At 44.1% G+C, this 21,678-nt stretch overlaps 1 protein-coding gene across 1 annotated transcript in view; it reads left to right on the plus strand.

The window, feature by feature from the left end:
- The window catches only part of LOC126291451 (uncharacterized), a 104,547-nt gene extending 92,129 nt beyond the window's left edge, over positions 1–12,418 (plus strand). Inside the window, exon 6 of the mRNA XM_049984964.1 lies at positions 12,392–12,418. Within this exon, the coding sequence (XP_049840921.1) occupies positions 12,392–12,418 (27 nt within the window). The remainder of the gene's footprint in view (positions 1–12,391) is intronic.
- Positions 12,419–21,678: the final 9,260 nt, after the last annotated feature.

Genomic DNA, 21,678 nt, shown 5'->3' on the forward strand with positions numbered 1-21,678 from the left:
CCCCGAGGAGAAAAGGTTCTACGTTAGCAGCAATCTCATAGGCTGCATTACATATTAATACGCGGATCGGCGGAAGCAGAATTTGGTCCGTCTCTAAGGCAGCGCCATCTCGTAGTGCGGTGACGGACAAGCGCTGCGCCTGCGCTGTTGTGCTTATCGGGGCGCGCTCTACTGGGAAAGTTGTGTACGCGCTGACTACGCGGAACTATGAACATAACACATACAATCACGATACTCCTGCTCATTGTTAGGATTCTGTACCTCAAGTACACTACTGGCCATTTAAATTGCTACACCACGAAGATCACATGCTATAGACGCGAAATGTAACCGACAGGAAGAAGATGCTATGATATGCAAATTATTAGCTATTAAGAGCATTCACACGAGGTTGGCGCCCCTGGCGACACCTACAACGTGCTGTCATGAGGAAAGTTTCCAACCGATGTCTCATACACAAACAGGAGTTCACCAGCGTTCCCTGGTGAAACGTTGTTGTGATGCCTCGTGTAAGGAGGAGAAATTCGTACCATCACGTTTCCTACTTTGATAAAGGTCGGATTGTAGCCTATCGCGATTGCGGTTTATCGTATCACGACATTGCTGCTCGCTTTGGTCGAGAACCAATGACTGTTAGCAGAATATGGAATCGATGGGTTCAGGAGGGTAATACGGAACGCCGTACTGGATCTCAACGGCCTCGTATCACTAGCAGTCGAGATGACAGGCATCTTATACGCATGGCTGTAACGGATCGTGCAGCCAAGTCTCGATCCCTGAGTCAACAGATGGGGACGTTTGCAAACAAGATTCTGCATGAACAGTTCGACGACGTTTGCAGCGGCATGGACGCTGTATCACAGACCGGAGCGCCTGCGACAGTGTACTCAACGACGAAGCTGGGTGCACGAATGGCAAAACGTCATTTTTTCGGATGAATCCAAGTTCTGTTTACATGATGGTCGCACCCGTGTTTGGCGACATCGCGCAGAACGCACATTGGAAGCGTGTATTCGTCATCGCCATACTGGCGTATCACCCGGCATGATGGTATGGGGTGCCATTGGTTACACGTCTCGGTCACCCCTTGTTCGTATTGACGGCACTTTGAATAGTGGACGTTACATTTCAGATGTGTTTCGACCCGTGGCTCTATCCTTCATTCGAGCGCTACAAAACCCTACATTTCAGCAGAATAATGCACGATCGCAGGTCCTGTACTGGCCTTTCTGGATACAGAAAATGTTCGACTGCTGCCCTGGCCAGCACATTTTCCAGATCTCTCACCAATTGAAAACGTGTGGCCAATGGTGGCCGAGCAACTGGCTCGTCACAATACTCCAGTCACTACTCTTGATGTACTGTTGTATCGTGTTGAAGCTTCATGGGCAGCTGTATCTGTACACGCCATCCAAGCTCTGTTTGACTCAATGCCCAGCCGTATCAAGGCCGTTATTACGGCCAGAGGTGCTTGTCCTGGGTACTGATTTCTCCGGATCTATGCACCCAAATTGAGTGACAATGTAATCACATGTCAGTTCTAGTATATTTGTCCAATGAATACCCATTTATCATCTTCATTTCTTCTTGGTGTAGCAATTTTAATGGCCAATAGTGTAGTAAAAATGAAACCCTTACACACTGACGTGACAAAAGTGATCGAATACCTCCCAATACTGTGTTGGATATCCTTTTCACCGGTCTATTTCAGCAACTCGACGTAGCAAGGAGTCAACGAGTCCTTGAAAATTCCCTACACAAATATTGAACCATCTTACCTCTATAACCGTTCATAATTGCGAAATTGTTGCAAGAACGCGATTTGATGCACGATTTGGCCTTTCGATTGTGTTCCATATATCGTCTGATGGGATTCACGTCGTGCGATCTGGGTGTACACATCATTCACTCCAATTCCCCAGAATGTTCTTCCAATCGCGAACAGTTGTGGCCTAGGTGCCATCGCCCATTGTCATTTAGTACAAGATAAACCACCATAACTGTTGTTGATGAGAACATTACGACACAGGCGTGATACCAGAGTGCCAAAACGATAGAACTGCTTCCCTACTTTAATGAAACCAGTTCTGCATTTTTTGCTACATCTGAGCCACAAACGTCAGAATATTTCAACACTGTCGTGTTTTGAAGAAGTAGTAATTATTAGGTCTACAACTTTGCTTCCGCCGTTTTGCAGTAGACGGCATTAGTGGAAAGCTGGCTCTGGCTCTGAGCACTATGCGACTTAACATCTGAGGTCATTAGTCGCCTAGAACTTAGAACTAATTAAACCTAACTAACCTAAGGACACCACACACATCCATGCCCGAGGCAGGATTCGAACCTGTGACCGTAGCAGTCGCGCGGTTCCGGACTGCGCTAGTGGAAAGCAGTCGTAGGTCATAAGTGACATACAGTAAGCTTAACCATTTGAGAATATAACACCATCAAAATATTATTAGATTTTTGATTGCATCTTAAAGTTTTCTCAGCTGAATATGTCAACTTATTAGTCCATTGCACGTCATCTGCGGGAGGTTTTAATTTTCTGCTTTGTTATGAAGAAATCTGCTGCTGAGGCTCATAAAAGGCCTTAGATGAGACGCCTGTTAGTGACAGAACTTTGCAGAAAATCGTTTCCATGCTTCAAGAACGTTGATTTTGACGTTGAAGACCAACATGGTTGTGAAAGAGAGAAAGCTTTCGATGCTACTGCAACCGACGGGAACGATCACAGGAGATCGTTATCAAAAGCAATTGATGTGTTTGAGCCAAGCACTGAAAGACAAATGGCCACAACACAGCAATGGACACGAAAAGATGATTTTTCAGCACGACAGTGCACGACCCCAAGTCGAAAATCCCGTCAAAACATACTTGGAAACGTTGAAATGCGAAGTTCTACCCTACCTGCTATATTCTCCGGATCTTAATCCCTCTGACTGTCACCTTTCTCTGTGGCACACGACCTGACTGGCACTTGCGGTCGTACGAACAAGTGCAAAATTGGATGTATTCATGGCTCCTCTCAAAAGTTTCCCGGTTTATACACTGCGGGATTCGTATGCTGCCCTAAAGCTAGGAGAAAGCATTGGTCAGCGACGGCCAATACTTTGCATCGTAAATTTTTTGTTAGTTTTTCACAAGCCTCGAAGTTCGAGAAAAAACAGCAGAAGCAAAGTTTAGACCATATACAGGGTGTTACAAAAAGGTATGGCCAAACTTTCAGGAAACATTCCTCACACACAAAGAAAGAAATATGTTATGTGGACATGTGTCCGGAAACTCTTACTTTCCATGTTAGAGGTCATTTTATTACTTCTCTTCAAATCACATTAATCATGGAATGGAAACACACAGCAACAGAACGGACCAGCGTGACTTCAAACACTTTGTTACAGGAAATGTTCAAAATGACCTCCGTTAGCGAGTATACGTGCATCCACCCTCCGTCGCATGGAATCCCTGATGCGCTGATGCAGCCCTGGAGAATGGCGTATTGTATCACAGCCGTCCACAATACGAGCACGAAGAGTCTCTACATTTGGTACCGGGACTGCGTATACTAGAGCTTTCAAATGCCCCCATAAATGAAAGTCAAGAGGGTTGAGGTTAGGAGAGCGTGGACGCCATGGAATTGGTCTGCCTCTACCAATCCATCGGTCACCGAATCTGTTGTTGGGAAGCGTACGAACACTTCGACTGAAATGTGCAGGAGCTCCATCGTGCATGAACCACATAATGTGTCGTACTTGTAAAGGCACATGTTCTAGCAGCATAGGTAGAGTATCCCGTATGAAATCATGACAACGTGCTCCATTGAGCGTAGGTGGAAGAACGAAACTAAAATGAGCTCTAACATGGAAATTAAGCGTTACCGGACACATGTCCACATAACATCTTTTCTTTATTTGTGTGTGAGGAATGTTTCCTGAAAGTTTGGGCATACCTTTTTGTAACACCCTGTATACTAAACAAATATTCGTGAATGGGGAAGTCCAGTGAGGTGCAGTAATAAGCAGATATTTTGTACGTTTTGCGTGTAAAATAAAGTGCCAATCATAAGAACAGTCGGCAACAGAAATAGATGCATCATACGAATGAAATACTCAATCTTGTTTGCTTTCAGTGAGGTAAGTTGTAATTATATGTAATTTCGAGAGTATTTGTGTTGTATCCTGCCCTCTCGTGTAATATAAGCAACCCGTGATTCTCCTTTCTTCGATAGCTAAACAACAATTCAAGCAAATCACATTGATGATTTTTATTACAATAAAGTAGATTGACTATACTTAACTTGGCGTCTTTACAAAGATTGGTCGCAAGCAATTGGCGACATGCAAATAATCAATGTCCTCCAATGTATACAATTTCCATGCAAGCAAATGATACTGTTCACAAGTCACGGCTCTTCTTCCAGTACATCCTAGGCTAGGCGGCGCGTCGCTTTTATTCTCTTCGTGTAGAGGCCGCTTTTAATATTTTCTGTGGGATCTGAAATTTAATAACCTCTCTCACACCGGCCTGATTTAGCTTCACTGATCAGGATAGTAGAAAATATGCGTATATTAAGGGAATTTTCATTCACAAAGCAGGCTTATTACATTCACACAGTTCAATACTGTTCTATCCTGATTAAATTGAGCTTAACTTAAATTCCATAAGGCAGTGAAGTAATTTCGAAGTCTCGGTGCGTCGAAAATTGTCAGCCGATCTCCTGAAAATATTTGTAATAATTATTAACTTTCGGTGATCACATGGGGAAGACCGGAGATCTGCTGGTAAGACCGTGTTAGCCCATTTATTGTAAGTAATGAACTGGATATCTTGAGCGTACAAAACGGCAGGTTCGTCCAGTGTAAATCAGACGTTCCCCACTGATCCCATGCAACACTGCGTAGTAAGCAGACACTGTCAATAATAACCAGTTAAATAATACGCGAACACACTTACTTTAGTTTAGTTCATGTATTAAATTCCTTCTCATACAGAATCTCATCAAGATGGCGACTAGCTCAATAATACATACATATACATCATCGTTCTTTCACGGCTAATCGGCAAGATCTAAATCCTTCTTTTCATAAGAGAAAACATAGATAGTAGAGAACCTATTCCATGGAGTAAATTCACGCTCCAAAGAATAATAGGGCTTGAAACTACTTTGCATTGCTAATCACTGTATCCTTCTTGATCTTCGTGCCGGCGCTTGTTGTTACGCCGGAACAATTTCGGCATGTAGAAGTTGTAACAGTGGAAAATTGTACTGAAATGCAGGAGGATCTGCAGCGAATTGACGCATGGTGCAGGGAATGGCAATTCAATCTCAATGTAGACAAGCGTAATGTGCTGCGAATACATAGAAAGATAGATCCCTTATCATTTAGCTACAATATAGCAGGTCAGCAACTGGAAGCAGTTAATTCCATAAATTATCTGGGAGTACGCATTAGGAGTGATTTAAAATGGAATGATCATTTAAACTTGATCGTCGGTAAAGCAGATGCCAGACTGAGATTCATTGGAAGAATCCTAAGGAAATGCAACCCGAAAACGAAGTAGGTTACAGTACGCTTGTTCGCCCACTGCTTGAATACTGCTCAGCAGTGTGGGATCCGTACCAGATAGGGTTGATAGAAGAGATAGAGAAGATCCAACGGATATCAGCGCGCTTTGTTACAGGATCATTTAGTAATCGCGAAAGCGTTACGGAGATGATAGATTAACTCCAGTGGAAGACTCTGAAGGGGAGACGCTCAGTAGCTCGGTACGGGCTTTTGTTGAATTTTCGAGAACATACCTTCCACGAAGAGTCAAGCAGTATATTGCTCCCTCCTACGTATATCTCGCGAAGAGACCATGAGGATAAAATCAGAGAGATTAGAGCCCACACAGAAGCATACCGACAATCCTTCTTTCCACGTACAATACGAGACTGGAATAGAAGGGAGAACCGATAGAGGTACTCAGGGTACCCTCCGCCACACACCGTCAGGTGGCTTGCGCTGTTAACATTCTTTTATGATTATTCATTTTTTTTAAATGTTTTACCAAGGCTTGGGACGCATGAATAAAATAAAAAGTTTGCAAATTAAATAGAAAAAACGGACTTAAATCTTGTGGCATATAAAGTGACGAATAGCTTTCTTGTCGCAAGGCGGGTTAGTGTTGTCTGCTGCCCGACAGTAACAACTTTCCCAGCAGAATGTGTCTCGACTGTATATGTTGGACAATAGACTGTAGGTCTACTCATTCACTCATACTAATACAAGATACTGGAGATGTCGTAGTATTACATGTTAGCAGCAACAAATAAAAGGAACATATTCAATACACTTGTTCGTTTTGATCGCAGTTTATATTTTTACTTATTAAAAATTGTACACCTTATCGCGCTTCGGCTACGGCTTCCATCAGAATCTGTTAGTAAACAGAAGACTTGAGAAGTAATATCTCGACAACTATTACAAAAATACATTTATAGAATAGAAACCACACAAGTGACCAGAATAAAATGGTTCAAATGGCTCGGAGCACTTTGCGACTTAACTTCTGAGGTCATCAGTCACCTAGAACTTAGAAGTAATTAAACCTAACTAACCTAAGGACATCATACAAATCCGTACCCGAGGCAGGATTCGAACCTGCGACCGTAGCGGTCGCTCGACTCCAGACTGCAGCGCCTAGAACCGTACGGCCACTCCGGCCGGCCTAGCAGAAAGACTGCCCTCGATAACTAGCTGAACGACGAAAACCATAAAACAGGCCATACACAAAGATCATTCAGAAATTCCACTAAAGCCATCTCAAAGCTGCGCCCTAAACATACTATAAGGAAGGAAAATCTTTGTTGATGACAACAGAGAGCCACAACGTTTACTTAACAGAGCGAGTCGCTGACGTAGCTGGCAGTGGACTGTGACACATATTCCTGGCAGCACCGTAGTAAGCCCCTGCTTATGGAAGAGCTCTTGCTCTTTGGCGCCTGGCCCAGATGCTTACAGGATGAAGACTGTGGTCTGTGCGCGGCTTTAAGGGACGATGTAACCGAAAATGTAGGCGTTTATTTAAAAATCATTACACCCATAGTCACTAATGCTCAGATCTAAAATTTTGCATGTGTAAACAAACAGTCGTATTTTAACAGGAAAATATAATAAAAGATGCAGGGTTAATATTCTACCAGAAATTTGAATTTTTATTTTTATTGTCCTTTTTGTAAAAAGCCATAGCTCAAATTCTAATCATGCAATGAATTTGAAAATGTTATTGTAGTATTCTAAGAAGGTTATATGACCGCTGAAATACAATCATTAATTTATAGTACAAATTATATTATTAACAAAGTTTTGAATTTAAGATCTAAAATTAAGGTTTCTTCTACTTACAGTCTTATAAAAATCTGAATATAATCACAGGCTCTCATATTTTTCAGTTTCAGTAAGACAGCGACATGTTTCGAATAACTCCTGAAAATTTCATAGCATTAGCGCGTATACTTTTTCAGAAAAGACTTCTGATAATGCAAAAGAAATGTAAAACCGAGAAAGTAGGGTTCAAACATTATCTTCCCATACTTCCACATGTAATTGTCATACCTCAATTTTAAAATCCTCAATATTGATACTCCTCATTCTCCAGGTTTCTCTTCTCCCCCTTTGTAATCTGCCTTGCCTATATTTGTAAGTAATACAGTGATCTGTCAGCTTTCTTGACCCTGCTCTCATCGATGCTATAAAATGCTTTTGTTGTAAACACGCCTTGATCTATACCGCCTATCTGAAACACTTCAATCCTGCATTATTCCCGTCATTAAAGCATAAAACCGCAGCATAGACACCTGTGCTGAGCACTTCGAGTCCATAGAATGTTCTTTTTGAGCATCCAAATTAAATTATTGAGGCTTTTTATTTACATTCTGTGTTTTCCCATGAAGACACTTCCTCAGTAAATCAGTGTTTTCAAGAAACAATGTGGGTTTAACTGTATTCGTAACAGTTTCAGGTAATGAGTTCTTATACGAATACGTCTCAGTACTTCTCTTGTACTTACAACAGTAGTCTTTTGGAGACAGATTATGCATTGGTGTTTGATCAGTGGATAATTTGTTGTCTCTAAGTTGTTTGTATTTTTCCTGATAGCTCTCCCATAATAGAAGTGAAGAGAATCATTTTCTTTCAGAGTAAACCGACCTTTTCCTCCTAGTGGGTTTCCATCCTCAAACGTTTCAGACAGAAGTAAACCATACGCATGAAAATAGTCAGCCAAAGATATACAAATGTCAGCCAAAGATACATATGTCAGCCAAAGATATCGGCGAAAGAAGCCTTTACACTCACAAACATTCCGCTGAAGTAAGCAGTCTCCCAAATGGTGGACAAGGTGGGAGCAGCTGCCACTGCAGAGTTTAACAGTTTAATATTTTTAAAGTATTTCTAATCATAATATCACAATAAAATTCACAAACAACATAGATTAAACTCTGTAGATTAAGAAAATAATAATCCCGAAAAATAGATTTTTTGGACCCAAGTCCATTACATTTCCCCTTAAATGGGCTGCCTGCAGCAGAATACTCCCTGTACTATTTTCAGTCACGTGTCTGCTTAATAAACCAGTTCGTGTACGCCGCGACCTTAAGCGTATATCTGATGCCTCCTGGCGGCTTTCAGATTCACCTAATTTCTGCTTGACAACCGACAGTGGGTCCGTGACCCACCTGACGCGTCTGTTGTGCAGGTAGTCGGCATGCGTAGGCGCTCGACCGAGGTGTACTACAAACCATCTCCACCAACCCACGTCGTTCAGCATACTGATAAAACCACTTCTTCGCCCTCTACCCTACACTTCATAAATGCCAAAGATTTCTCCAAATCCACCTCAATTACATTATCTCCTGGTGCAACCAATGGCTCCTTTAGATCAACCTCTTCAAAGTCCAATCATTATAGAAAAAACTGCTCACACCTTAGTGTCCATGACTTTTACCTTAATATTTACGACCTTCCTGCCACCTCCGTTCGGCAGACAATGAGATCCGCTACGATATTTATCTGTCCTGCCAACTTTAACACCTCCACACCTATCCCGCTCTACATCGGCGCTGCCACGTCGGGTAGCCGCTCGGTCTTAGGCGCCTTGTCACGGTCCCTGCGGATCCTCCCGTCGGAGGTTCGAGTCCTCCCTCGGGCATGGGTGTGTGTGTCGTTCTCAGTGTAAGTTAGTTTAAGTTAGATTAAGTAGTGTGCAAGCTTAGGGACCGATGATCGCAGCAGTTTAGTCCCATAAGACCTCACCACAAAAACAGTAATAAAAAAATTACTCAGAGCTTCCCTCTTCGTCTCTCCCCATCCCTTTCCTCTTGATACCACTACCCTACCACACACCAATCTCTTCCTCACCCTCTGTCTCCACACCTTCTCTCTTTCCAGTATTTATCCCAACATCCGCCTTCTTCTCCACAGCTTCGTAAGTAATGAACCATTTATTTTTCTAGCAAAGTTTAGAGAACACATTCTCTCCTCTAAAATACCTTTCCTCCCAATATAGATCCTTCAGATTTTAAATGAAAGTGCAGTGCTTTTTCTTAGAAGAACCTGCGATGTGTTCTTAATATATATATTTATACTTTTGTTGTTTAACTGTTAGGCCTTTGATTTTATTTAAAAAGAAGAAAACAGTCTGAATTTTCTTATGTAGATGCCAACAAAATCCATCCTACATATTGTCTTTAAACCGTGTGTAACGTTTCTCTTTTAATAACATCAATGTTTTCATCTTTGTCACATTCTTTAAAATCTCTTTGCTAAAGAACGAATTTTGTTCTACTGACGCCCCACCCCCTTCCTCCCAGCCACATGCTACAAGGGCGCTGAAATAAAAATAAATGGAAAAAAACACAGTTGCCACGATACTGTTTTTATCGATTACTTTTATGAAATGACTGTTTGCTCAATTTACAGACTTTAATATGAATTCTGAAGTTGGTAGGGGTCAAACACGGGGAGCGAAAGGCTATTTACAATTTGTACAGAACCAGATGGCAATAATACGACTCGAGGGGCATGAAAGGGAATCAGTGGTTGGGAAGGGAGTGACACAGTTTTGTAGCCTATCCCCGATGTTATTCAGTCTATATATTGAGCAAGCAGTAAAGGAAACAAAAGAAAAATTTGGAGTAGGAACTAAAATCCATGGAGAAGAAATAAAAACTTTCAGGTTTGCCGATGATATTGTAATTCTGTCAGAGACAGCAGTCGGCCACTGTGGCTGAGCGGTTCTAGGCCCTTCAGTCCCAAACCACGAGGCTGCTACGGTCGTAAGCTCGAATCCTGCCTCGGGCATGGATGTGTGTGATGTCCTTAGGCTTAAGTAGTTCTAAGTTCTATGGGACTGATGACCACAGATGTTAAGTCCCATAGCGCTCAGAGCCATTTGAACCATTTTTTTGAACTGATAATGGTCGAAGCAGAGAGAATGTAAAATGTAGACAGGCAATGGCAAGGAAAGCGTTTTTGAAGAAGAGGAGTTTGTTAATATCGAGTATAGATTTAAGGGTCAGGAAATCGTTCTAAAAGTATTTGTATGGAGTGTAGCCATGTATGGATGTGAAACACGGACGATAAATAATTTAGACAGGAAGAGCATAGAAGCTTTCTAAATGTGGTGGTACAGAAGAATGCACGTGAGGCAATACTGACCTTACGACTTATCTTAGAAGAAAGATTAAGAAAAGGCAAACCTACGTTTCTAGCATTTGTAGACTTAGAGAAAGCTTTTGACAATGTTGACTGGAATACTCTTTTTCAAATTCTAAAGGTGGCAGGGGTAAAATACAGGGAGCGAAAGGCTATTTATAATTTGTACAGAAACCAGATGGCAGTCATAAGAGTCGAGGGGCATGAAAGGGAAGCAGTGGTTGGGAAAGGAGTGAGACAGGGTTGTAGCCTCTCCCCGATGTTATTCAATCTTATATTGAGCAAGCAGTAAAGGAAACAAAACAAAAATTTGGAGTAGGTATTAAAATTCATGGAGACGAAGTAAAAACTTTGAGGTTCGCCGATGACATTGTAATTCTGCCAGAGACGGCAAAGGACTTGGAAGAGCAGTTGAACGGAATGGACAGTGTCTTGAAAGGAGGATATAAGATGAACATTAACAAAAGCAAAACGAGGATAATGGAATGTAGTCAATTTAAATCGGGTGATGCTGAGGGAATTAGATTAGGAAATGAGACACTTAAAGTAGTAAAGGAGTTTTGCTATTTAGGAAGTAAAATAACTGATGATGGTCGAAGTAGAGAGGATATAAAATGTAGACTGGCAATGGCAAGGAAAGCATTTCTGAAGAAGAGAAATTTGTTAACATCGAATAGAGATTTATGTATCAGGAAGTCGTTTCTGAAAGTATTTGTTTGGAGTGTAGCCATGTATGGAAGTGAAACATGGACGATAACTAGTTTGGACAAGAAGAGAATAGAAGCTTTCGAAATGTGGTGCTACAGAAGAATACTGAAGATAAGGTGGATAGATCACGTAACTAATGAGGAGGTATTGAATAGGATTGGGGAGAAGAGAAGTTTGTGGCACAACTTGACTAGAAGAAGGGATCGGTTTGTAGGACATATTTTGAGGCATCAAGGGATCACAAATTTAGCATTGGAGGGCAGCGTGGAGGGTAAAAATCGTAGAGGGAGACCGAGAGATGAGTACACTAAGCAGATTCAGAAGGATGTAGGTTGCAGTAGGTACTGGGAGATGAAGCAGCTTGCACAGGATAGAGTAGCATGGAGAGCTGCATCAAACCAGTCTCAGGACTGAAGACAACAACAACAACAACAGAAGAATGCTAAATATTAGATGGGTAGATCACGTAACTAATGAGGAGGTACTGAATAGAATTGAGGAGAACTTAACTAGAAGGAGGGACCGGTTGGTAGGACATGTTCGGAGGCATCAAGGGATCACCAATTTAGTATTGGAGGGGAACGTGGAGGGTCAAAATCGTAGAGGGAGACCAAGAGATGAATACACTAAGCAGATTCAGAAGGATGTAGCTTGCAGTAGGTACTGGGAGATGAAGAAGCTTGCATAGGATAGAGTAGCGTGGAGAGCTGCATCAATCCAGTCTCTGGAATGAAGACCACAACAACAATTTTAATATGAATTTTAATGTGACAAGACCAGTTGCTTTCGAAGGAACCTAATGTCCACAGATTGTTGTTTAAGATAGGCTACAGGGGTAAACAGCACTAACCCCGTGTACAAATGGTCATATGAACTAAAGAGTTGCAGTATTTCAAGATTTTATGTGTTGGATGTTTTTGATTTATTCTTTAATTTTTTATTTCTTGTAGAGATGTTACTTCTTACTTGTTTTGTTTGTGTAACAGATTCTGATGATAGATGTGGCCAAATGAGTTAATGTGTGTAATTTTTGATAAATAAATGTAAATAATGATTACATTGGACAACTATATTGACTAATGGTAATGATCAAGTACTCATACAGCAAATAAATGTCGTATGACTAGGGCCTCCCGTTGGGTAGACCGTTCGATGGGTGCAAGTTTTTCGATTTTACGACACGTCGGTGACTTGGCGTCGATGGGGATGAAATGATGATGATTAGGACAACACAACACCCAGTCCCTGAGCAGAGAATGTCTCCAACCAATGATTTTATGCCATTTACACGGTAGACAAGAACATAATTCATGTACACTGATGAAGTAAAACATTGTACTACTGCACACCCCAAGATTGAATGCCACTTGGTGGAGAATCCGAGCACGTGGCGTGGGAAGAAACATACAGGGGTGAACAAAAATACGGAAACGCCAAGAACATGATGCGATACCGTGCCTAATACGGTGTAAGAAACCCGTCGGCATCAAAACAGCTTTCAGTCGTCTTGGAATGTTGTAGTGTCGTGGAATAGTAAAGAGTTGGAAACATGGAATATTGTCAAAGTTTCGTTGCCTATGCCGAGAGCCAGACGCAGTAGGTTAGCCAAGAGGTAAAAGGATTGCACATATATCGGAATGTGTCGTCACGCAGCGACAGTGGCCTGGTTACCCACAACAGGCGAGAGAGAATTGCTTAGCGCGCGTGTTTGTGTTAGACGGAGATCTTCGTAGAGTGTAAGACAGAGGTGTAGCATCAGCTGTACTGCATTTCATAACTTCGCATAAGTCTGCCATAACAACATAACTCTGTTAGAAGAACACCTAAGGGGCGAGTACGACAGATAAATCAGCACTATAAGTGGAACGAATGTGTTCATTACAAACGAGCATGACATCAGGATGTCGCTCGTGCTTCCTTTAAATACGCCAGCTTTGATAGCACAACAAGGCACTCGCAGTTAGACTTGCAGTTAGATGTGTACTGGGACGCTGCGTAGCGCTCAGCTCGGTGATCGACATGTTAATCTTTATTAAGGAGATGTTGCATTAAGGGCGGCCCATCCAGCAGCAGACGTGAGGAGACAGTACCAGCTGTGCTGCCACTGTCATTCATCAACACAGGATTAGCAGACATCGCAGCAGACTCACTCGCCGCCAATGCTGACCACATCAGTAAGCCGTCGTCGAGATCGTGCGGGGCCTAGGCCCTGTGCATCCGCCGTCACAACCGGCTGAGCCGACGACGCTGGGGGACTGCAGCCCATTCCGCCCGTCCACCGCGGACGAGCCACCAGGAGGAGCAGGGAAGAAGACGGGGTGGGATAGAGTACACTCCACACTACGAGAACGCCTCTCGTGCCGACAGCGCCAGGACTCCAACCCGGAGCCTCATATGTGCATCAGCTTGCTGCCTGCAGCCGAGCCGGTCAGCCAGCCGGGCGCCACCAGCCATGCTCGGCCGAAGTACAAAGTAAGGGCATTCCTTCGCTACATCACAGCACGCGGCGCTGTGCTAGCAAGAATGTGTGGCTCGGAGCTGGTGTCATCGCTACGAGTTAGCGAGGACTCGGGGAAGGTCGTTGATATCACCAAACCACATTGTACTCGGCAGGAATAAAGGTGTTATGAATTAGTAATGTTTCTTTGGCGTTTCTGACGCGTCCAGAGTCATTTTCTAGCATCCTGTCAACTGGAGAGGTTACCGGTCGGCTTCCAGTCCACCGTAGGTGACCGGGACCACCGGGGCGCCTACAATAGACAAATACAGGTCCTGTATCGTTTACAAGGCAATCTTCCTGCAAGTTAGTGGCAAGTTCAAGTAGCGATGATGGAATGGAGTTGGATAGTGATCACATACTCTTCTCGCCAAACTAGACTGAAGAGTCCCAATAATATGGAGATCTGGCTACGGCTGGCTAGGGCACGTGTGACGCTTCATCCTTGTGCTTCAAAAAAAAAAAAAAAATAATAATAAAAATAAAAAAGAACAGCCCTGGACGACGCGAGCTTCGTGAACATGGTTCCTGTCTTCTTGTACCGTAGCATTACCAGTGGGGAACGAACATTGTTCCGCTGGCTGGGCTTGATGAGTGAGAATGGTCACATAATCCTTACCAGTAATGCGACCTCGCGGACGAATCATGGGGGCCATGGAACACGACGAGAAAGGTTGAGCAAATCATCACCAAGCACCCGCCATATTTCACTCTTGGGATGTAAACTCAGCCAGAGGTTTGAAACAGTGTGAAACAAAACTCATCCGAGCAAGTGGCTTTCTTCCATTGCCCCATAGTCCATGTTTTATGGTTTTGCCACCACATTTCTCCTGTTACGGCCATTTGTGTCATTGGTGATTAGTTTGGGAATTTCAGCTGGCTCTGCAATTCTCGGCTTATGGAGCTCCCTTCGTGTTGTTTTGGTGCTGACAGGGTTTGCTAGTGAAACATTCAGTTCTGCAGTGACTTTTGCAGCTGTCGTCCTCTTATTTTTCGTCGCAATCCTCTCCAATGGCAATTTGCCACAATCAAGCAACACACACTTTCATCCTCGTTGTGACTTGCCGGCCGCTGTCGCCGTGCATTTCTAGGCGCTTCAGTCCGGAACTGCGCTGCTGCTACGGTCGCAGGTTCGAATCCTGCCGCGGGCATGGGTGTGTTTGATGTCCGTAGGTTAGTTAGGTTTAAGTAGTTGTAAGTCTAAGGGACTGATGATCTCAGATGTTAAGTCCCATAGTGCTTAGAGCCATTTGAACAATTTTCCCACTCTACGGAACGAGGTGGTGAGCACACTGGACTCGCATTCGGGAGGATGACGGTTCAATCCCGCGTCCAACCATCCTGATTTAGGTTTTCCGTGATTTCCCTAAACCGCTTCACGCAAATGTCGGGATGGTTCCTTTGACAAGGCACTACCGACTTTCCTCCCCATCCCTCCCTAATCCAATGAGACCGGTGACCCCACTGTTTGGTCTCTTCCCTCAAATCAACCCAACCCAACCCGTTTCCCACTTTCGCAGTATGCGGTATACATCTTCGATATGGTGTGTCTTGAAACACCAAACAATTCGGCTAATTAGGTTATTGAAGCATCCGCCAGACGAGCACCAAGAGTTTGCCCACCTTTGAATTCACTGAGCTCTGACATGCACTTATAACTACACTGCTGGAAATTGAAATAAGAACACCGTGAATTCATTGTCCCAGGAAGGGGAAACTTTATCGACACATTCCAGGGGTCAGATACATCACATGATCACACTGACAGAACCACAGGCACATAGACACAGGCAACAGAGCATGCACAATGTCGGCACTAGTACAGTGTATATCCACCTTTCGCAGCAATGCAGGCTGCTATTCTCCCATGGAGACGATCGTAGAGATGCTGGATGTAGTCCTGTGGAACGGCTTGCCATGCCATTTCCACCTGGCGCCTCAGTTGGACCAGCGTTCGTGCTGGACGTGCAGACCGCGTGAGACGACGCTTCATCCAGTCCCAAACATGCTCAATGGGGGACAGATCCGGAGATCTTGCTGGCCAGGGTAGTTGACTTACACCTTCTAGAGCACGTTGGGTGGCACGGGATACATGCGGACGTGCATTGTTGGAACAGCAAGTTCCCTTGCCGGTCTAGGAATGGTAGAACGATGGGTTCGATGACGGTTTGGATGTACCGTGCACTATTCAGTGTCCCCTCGACGATCACCAGAGGTGTACGGCCAGTGTAGGAGATCGCTCCCCACACCACGATGCCGGGTGTTGGCCCTGTGTGCCTCGGTCGTATGCAGTCCTGATTGTGGCGCTCACCTGCACGGCGCCAAACACGCATACGACCATCATTGGCACCAAGGCAGAAGCGACACTCATCGCTGAAGACGACACGTCTCCATTCGTCCCTCCATTCACGCCTGTCGCGACACCACTGGAGGCGGGCTGCACGATGTTGGGGCGTGAGCGGAAGACGGCCTAACGGTGTGCGGGACCGTAGCCCAGCTTCATGGAGACGGTTGCGAATGGTCCTCGCCGATACCCCAGGAGTAACAGTGTCCCTAATTTGCTGGGAAGTGGCGGTGCGGTCCCCTACGGCACTGCGTATGATCCTACGGTCTTGGCGTGCATCCGTGCGTCGCTGCGGTCCGGTCCCAGGTCGACGGGCACGTGCACCTTCCACCGACCACTGGCGACAACATCGATGTACTGTGGAGACCTCACGCCCCACGTGTTGAGCAATTCGGCGGTACGTCCACCCGGCCTCCCGCATGCCCACTATACGCCCTCGCTCAAAGTCCGTCAACTGCACATACGGTTCATGTCCACGCTGTCGCGGCATGCTACCAGTGTTAAAGACTGCGATGGAGCTCCGTATGCCACGGCAAACTGGCTGACACTGACGGCGGCGGTGCACAAATGCTGCGCAGCTAGCGCCATTCGACGGCCAACACCGCGGTTCCTGGTGTGTCCGCTGTGTCGTGCGTGTGATCATTGCTTGTACAGCCCTCTCGCAGTGTCCGGAGCAAGTATGGTGGGTCTGACATACCGGTGTCAATGTGTTCTTTTTTCCATTTCCAGGAGTGTACATTCACTAGTGGCCATTAAAATTTCTACACCATGAAGATGACGTGCTACAAACGCGAAATTTAACGACAGTAAGAAGACGCTGTGATATGCAAATGATTAGCTTATCAGAGCAGTCACCCAAGGTTGGCACCGGTGGCGACACCTACAACGTGCTGACATGAGGAAAGTTTCCAACCGATTTCTCATACACATACAGCAATTGAGTGGCTTTGCCTGGTGAAACGTTGTAGTGATGCCTCGTATAAGGAGGAGAAATGCGTATCATCACGTTTCTAACTTTAATAAAGGTCGGATTGTAGCCTAACGCGATTGCGGTTTATTGTATCGCGACACTGCTGCTCGTGTTGGTCGAGATCCAGTGACTGTTAGCAGAATATGGGATCTGTGGGTTCAGGAGGGTAATACGGAACGCCATGCTTTACCCCAACGGCCTCGTATCACTAGCAGTCGAGATGACAGGCATCTTATCCGCATGGCTGTAACGGATCGTGGAGCCATGTCTCGATCCCTGAGTTAACAGACGGGGACGTTTGCAAGACAACAACCATCTGCACGAACAGTTCGACGACGTTTGCAGCAGCATGGACTATCAGCTCGGAGACCGTGGCTGCGGTGTCCCTTGACGCTGCATCACACACAGGAGCGCCTGCCATGGTGCACTCAACGACGAACCTGGGTGCACGAATGGCAAAATGTCATTTTTTCGGATGAATCCAGGTTCTGTTTACAGCATCATGTTGGTCGCATCCATGTTTGGCGACATCGCAGTGAACGCACACTGGAAGCGTGTATTCGTCATCGCCATACTGGCGTATCAATCGGTGTGATGGTATGGGGTGCCATTAGTTACACGTCTCGGTCTCCTCTTGTTCGCATTGATGGCTCTCTGAACAGTGGACGTTTCATTTCAGATGTGTTATGACCCATGGCTCTACCCTTCATTCAATCCCTGCAAAACACTACATTTCAGCAGGATAATGCACGACCGCATATTGCAGGTCCTGTACGGACCTTTCTGGATACAGAAAATGTTCGTCTGCTGCCCTGGTCAGTACATTCTCTAGATCTATCACTAATTGAAAACGTCTGGTCAATGGTGGCCGAGCAACTGGCTCGTCACAATACGCCAGTCATTACTCTTGATGAACTGTGGTATCGTATTGAAGCTGCATGGGCAGCAGTACCTGTACACGCCATCCAAGCTCTGACTCAATGCCCAGGCGTATCAAGGCCGTTATTGCGGCCAGAGGTGGTTGTTCTGGGTACTGATTTCTCAGGATCTATGGTCCCAGATTGCGTGTAAGATAATCACATGTCAGTTATCGTATAATATGTTTGTCCAATGAATACCCGTTTATCATCTGCATTTCTTCTTGGTGTAGCAATTTTAATGGCCAGTAGTGCAGGAAGCTGTTCCGACCATGAGTAATGTTTGTAATGTATTGGGTAGCTTGCTCAGGCGCCGTTGGTAGTCAGATGCAAAAGTGGAACCTGCTGGCTTGGCTAGCATGTCCATTTATGTACAGTCATGCATTTCTCTTGCAGTTTTATGTTGCAGGAGTGAGCCTTTTGCTAGGTATGCGACGGCGTATGCCCATTGTATACACTTCCCTGCTGTGGTGTCGTCCGAAAAAAGCTAGGTTTCCACCTCGCACCGAAACTACAGAAAACGATAGTCGATGAATGAGAAACGCCGGCAGAACCACGCCTCCTAGAGCTTCACTGTGCCACTGCAGTCGATGACCTTACGGCAAGGGAACACTCGCTCCATTTCGCAGCCACCGATCAAGACGATAGCATTGTCTTAGATAGGCCACCAGAGTTCTGTCTTAGATGGAACTTAATGTGAACATTATGTCAGTTATACTTCATGTAAAGGGTCTTTTAATTTTTTCATATCAGGTGATACTTTAACACTCAGATTTGTAGATACCCAGAGTATTCCTGCAGAAATGGATTGCTCCATGTTGAGTAAATCTTATATGTACGACGGTTGCCCAGAAAGTAATGCAACGCATTTTTTTCTCAGCCGAAAAAACATATGCGAAACGCTACGTGTGTATTATTTGAAGTCTCCTAGTGAGCGCGCGCAACACCGCCTCAAAGGAAGGCCTCGGTGCTTGTTCGTGACGTCACGTCAGCTAGTCACGGCGAACGCCAGGTCTGTTGCAGGCATACTCATAATGGAGGTGTCTCCCTCGCTGACACAGGAAAATGTGACACTATTGGGCGTAGTTGACCAACACGCATTGCTCTGAAAGATTTCTGCAATCAATTAAATGTGCAATTCATTACACTTCTTAACAAATAGTGTACTCCTGAACTTAAATTTCCACCTGTTTTAAGGATTGACATACAAAAACAACTTCATGGTCCAGCAGCAACAGAATTCGTGCTTATATACCCCATTTGTAAATCAGCGGAAGTTACGTTTGTACTGGGTTCCTTTTGCATATTGGTGCTCTTCTTTGGGTATCTTGGTTGACTATGGTGTGAAGAGTACTGAATGTTAATGAAATATGTTGCGATTGTACACGTTGGGGGTGGGGGTGGGGGACAGAAGAAGAGGCAAAAGAGAGATACTTGTTTTATCAAATAAATTTTTTTTATCTTATAAAGTTTCTCCTTTCAGTTGCAAGAGGGGAATATTTATCTTTTCTAACGTGCATGTTTAAAAAAGTTTAAGCTCAGCAGTATTTTCGATGAATGAACCTATTTTGTTTCCTGTTTAGAATTCCTTTAGTTGAAAACGACTGTAATCTAATGACTGGCAACAGCTGGCCATTTACACATGTAAATTAGTTCATATTTCCAGTGACGATGTCAAACTAAAATAAATAAATAAATAAAGGGTGTCCAGAAAAGGACTCCCTGATTTAAAAATTAAATATCTCAAAAACAAAGATCGGTAGAGGAATGCAGTAAACTGTATGTTTATTGTGAAAGCTGTAAGAAGTTTATACAGCAGTTTGAAATAATAGTTACAAAAGCTGCTAACATATGGCGCTGTACGCCGTACAGCTCATATCAGTATACATAAGTGAAATAATCGTATGAAAACAATCTTTGCAAACAATCACATCACAATGTTTTCAAAATGTCCACCATTGGCACTACAGAGGTGGCGCAAACGAAGAATAAAATTATCACATTTCGCAGTGTCTCAACCGAAATGGACTCACATGCAACAGACATCGCCGATAAAGCTCGTTCAGCCTGGCGGGATGCTTCGGGTAGACCACCTCTTTCACTGTGCCCCACAAAAAAAAAGTCACAGGGAGTCAAATCCGGCGAATATGGGGGCCAATCCATGCCTGCACCAGTAAATTTGGGATATTCCAAAGCAATGACTCGATTCCCGAAGTATTCCTCAAGAAAGCGAAACACTTCTTCGGTTCGATGTGGTCGGGCTCCATCTCGCATAAACCATTCAGTACCTGGTCGATCCTCTAACGCTTGCTGTGTAGCGACAAATTGTTCCAAAATTGCAACGTAACGTGCACCAGTGACCGTTTCTCGAATGAAAAAAGGGCCAATAATGCCTCTGCTGCATACTGCGGCCCACATAGTAACTTAGGGGAATACAGGGGTTTCGCTTCACACAATTATGGCTTTTCGGAACCCCAAAATCGCCGGTTCTGCTTATTCACGTATCCATTCAGGTGGAAGTGTGCTTCATCTGTAAACCAGATGCAGCCAATATCAAATCCTTCACTATCAATCATTGTGAGCATCTGATTAGCAAAGGCAACCCTTTGTTGCACAGCTAGTACGGGTATGGTCTGGTGCGTTTGAATTTTGAATGGAAACATGTGTAGGCTCTTTCTCAGTATTTTCTGCGTGCTGGAACGCTTCAAACCAGTCTCAGATGCAATTCTACGGACGGATGACATTGGATTTCGCTGAATAATTCCAGAAACTGTGGCGATATTTTCAGGCGTAACTGCGGTTTGCTTGCGGCCAACATGCCCCACTAGATCATCAGCTATGCTGCCTATTCGTTGAAATTTTGCGAAGAGCGTACGAATGGTTTTCGCATCGGGTCCTTTTGGAACATTAAATCGTGCTTGAAAACTTCACCTTGTTGCCGTAGGACTCTCTTCTAACCTGTGGTACTCTAGTACCAGAAAAACGTGTTGTTCAATGGAGTACATGGTTTTAATCTCTTCCTTCGGTACGCTAACCTCCTTTCACGTTTAAAGAGTGGAACTGATCGCTCTGGGCTTCAGATCAATATTTATACTAGGCATTACGTATGGCGATTACAGCGCCATCTGTTAGCAGCTTTTGTAACTATTATTTCAGACTGCTGCATAAACTTCTTACAGCTTTCACAATAAACATACCGTTTACTGCATTCCTCTATAGATCTTTGTTTTCGAAATATTTAATTTTGAAATCAGGGAGTCCTTTTCTGGATACCCTGTAAAAGAAACGAGGTAATTGTAAGGGGGTTGGAGTAAGTTTTGATAACAAAATGGATCAAGTAAATATAGTTACTTGAATGTAAAATTTCCGAAGCTTGCAATGGGGCGAAGCATCTTCTCATATTGATCTACGTTTCTTTCGACAGGATTCAGTAATCCAGAACCATGATCTTCATTTGTAGCTTTACGATAATAAGAAAATCTTTCATCTAAATAAAGCTGCAGAATTCAAAACAATGCCAAACATTTTGTCCAAAAATAAGAGCT

The sequence above is a fragment of the Schistocerca gregaria genome, chromosome 9 (assembly GCF_023897955.1).
Source record: "Schistocerca gregaria isolate iqSchGreg1 chromosome 9, iqSchGreg1.2, whole genome shotgun sequence".
Lineage (NCBI taxonomy): Eukaryota > Metazoa > Arthropoda > Insecta > Orthoptera > Acrididae > Schistocerca > Schistocerca gregaria.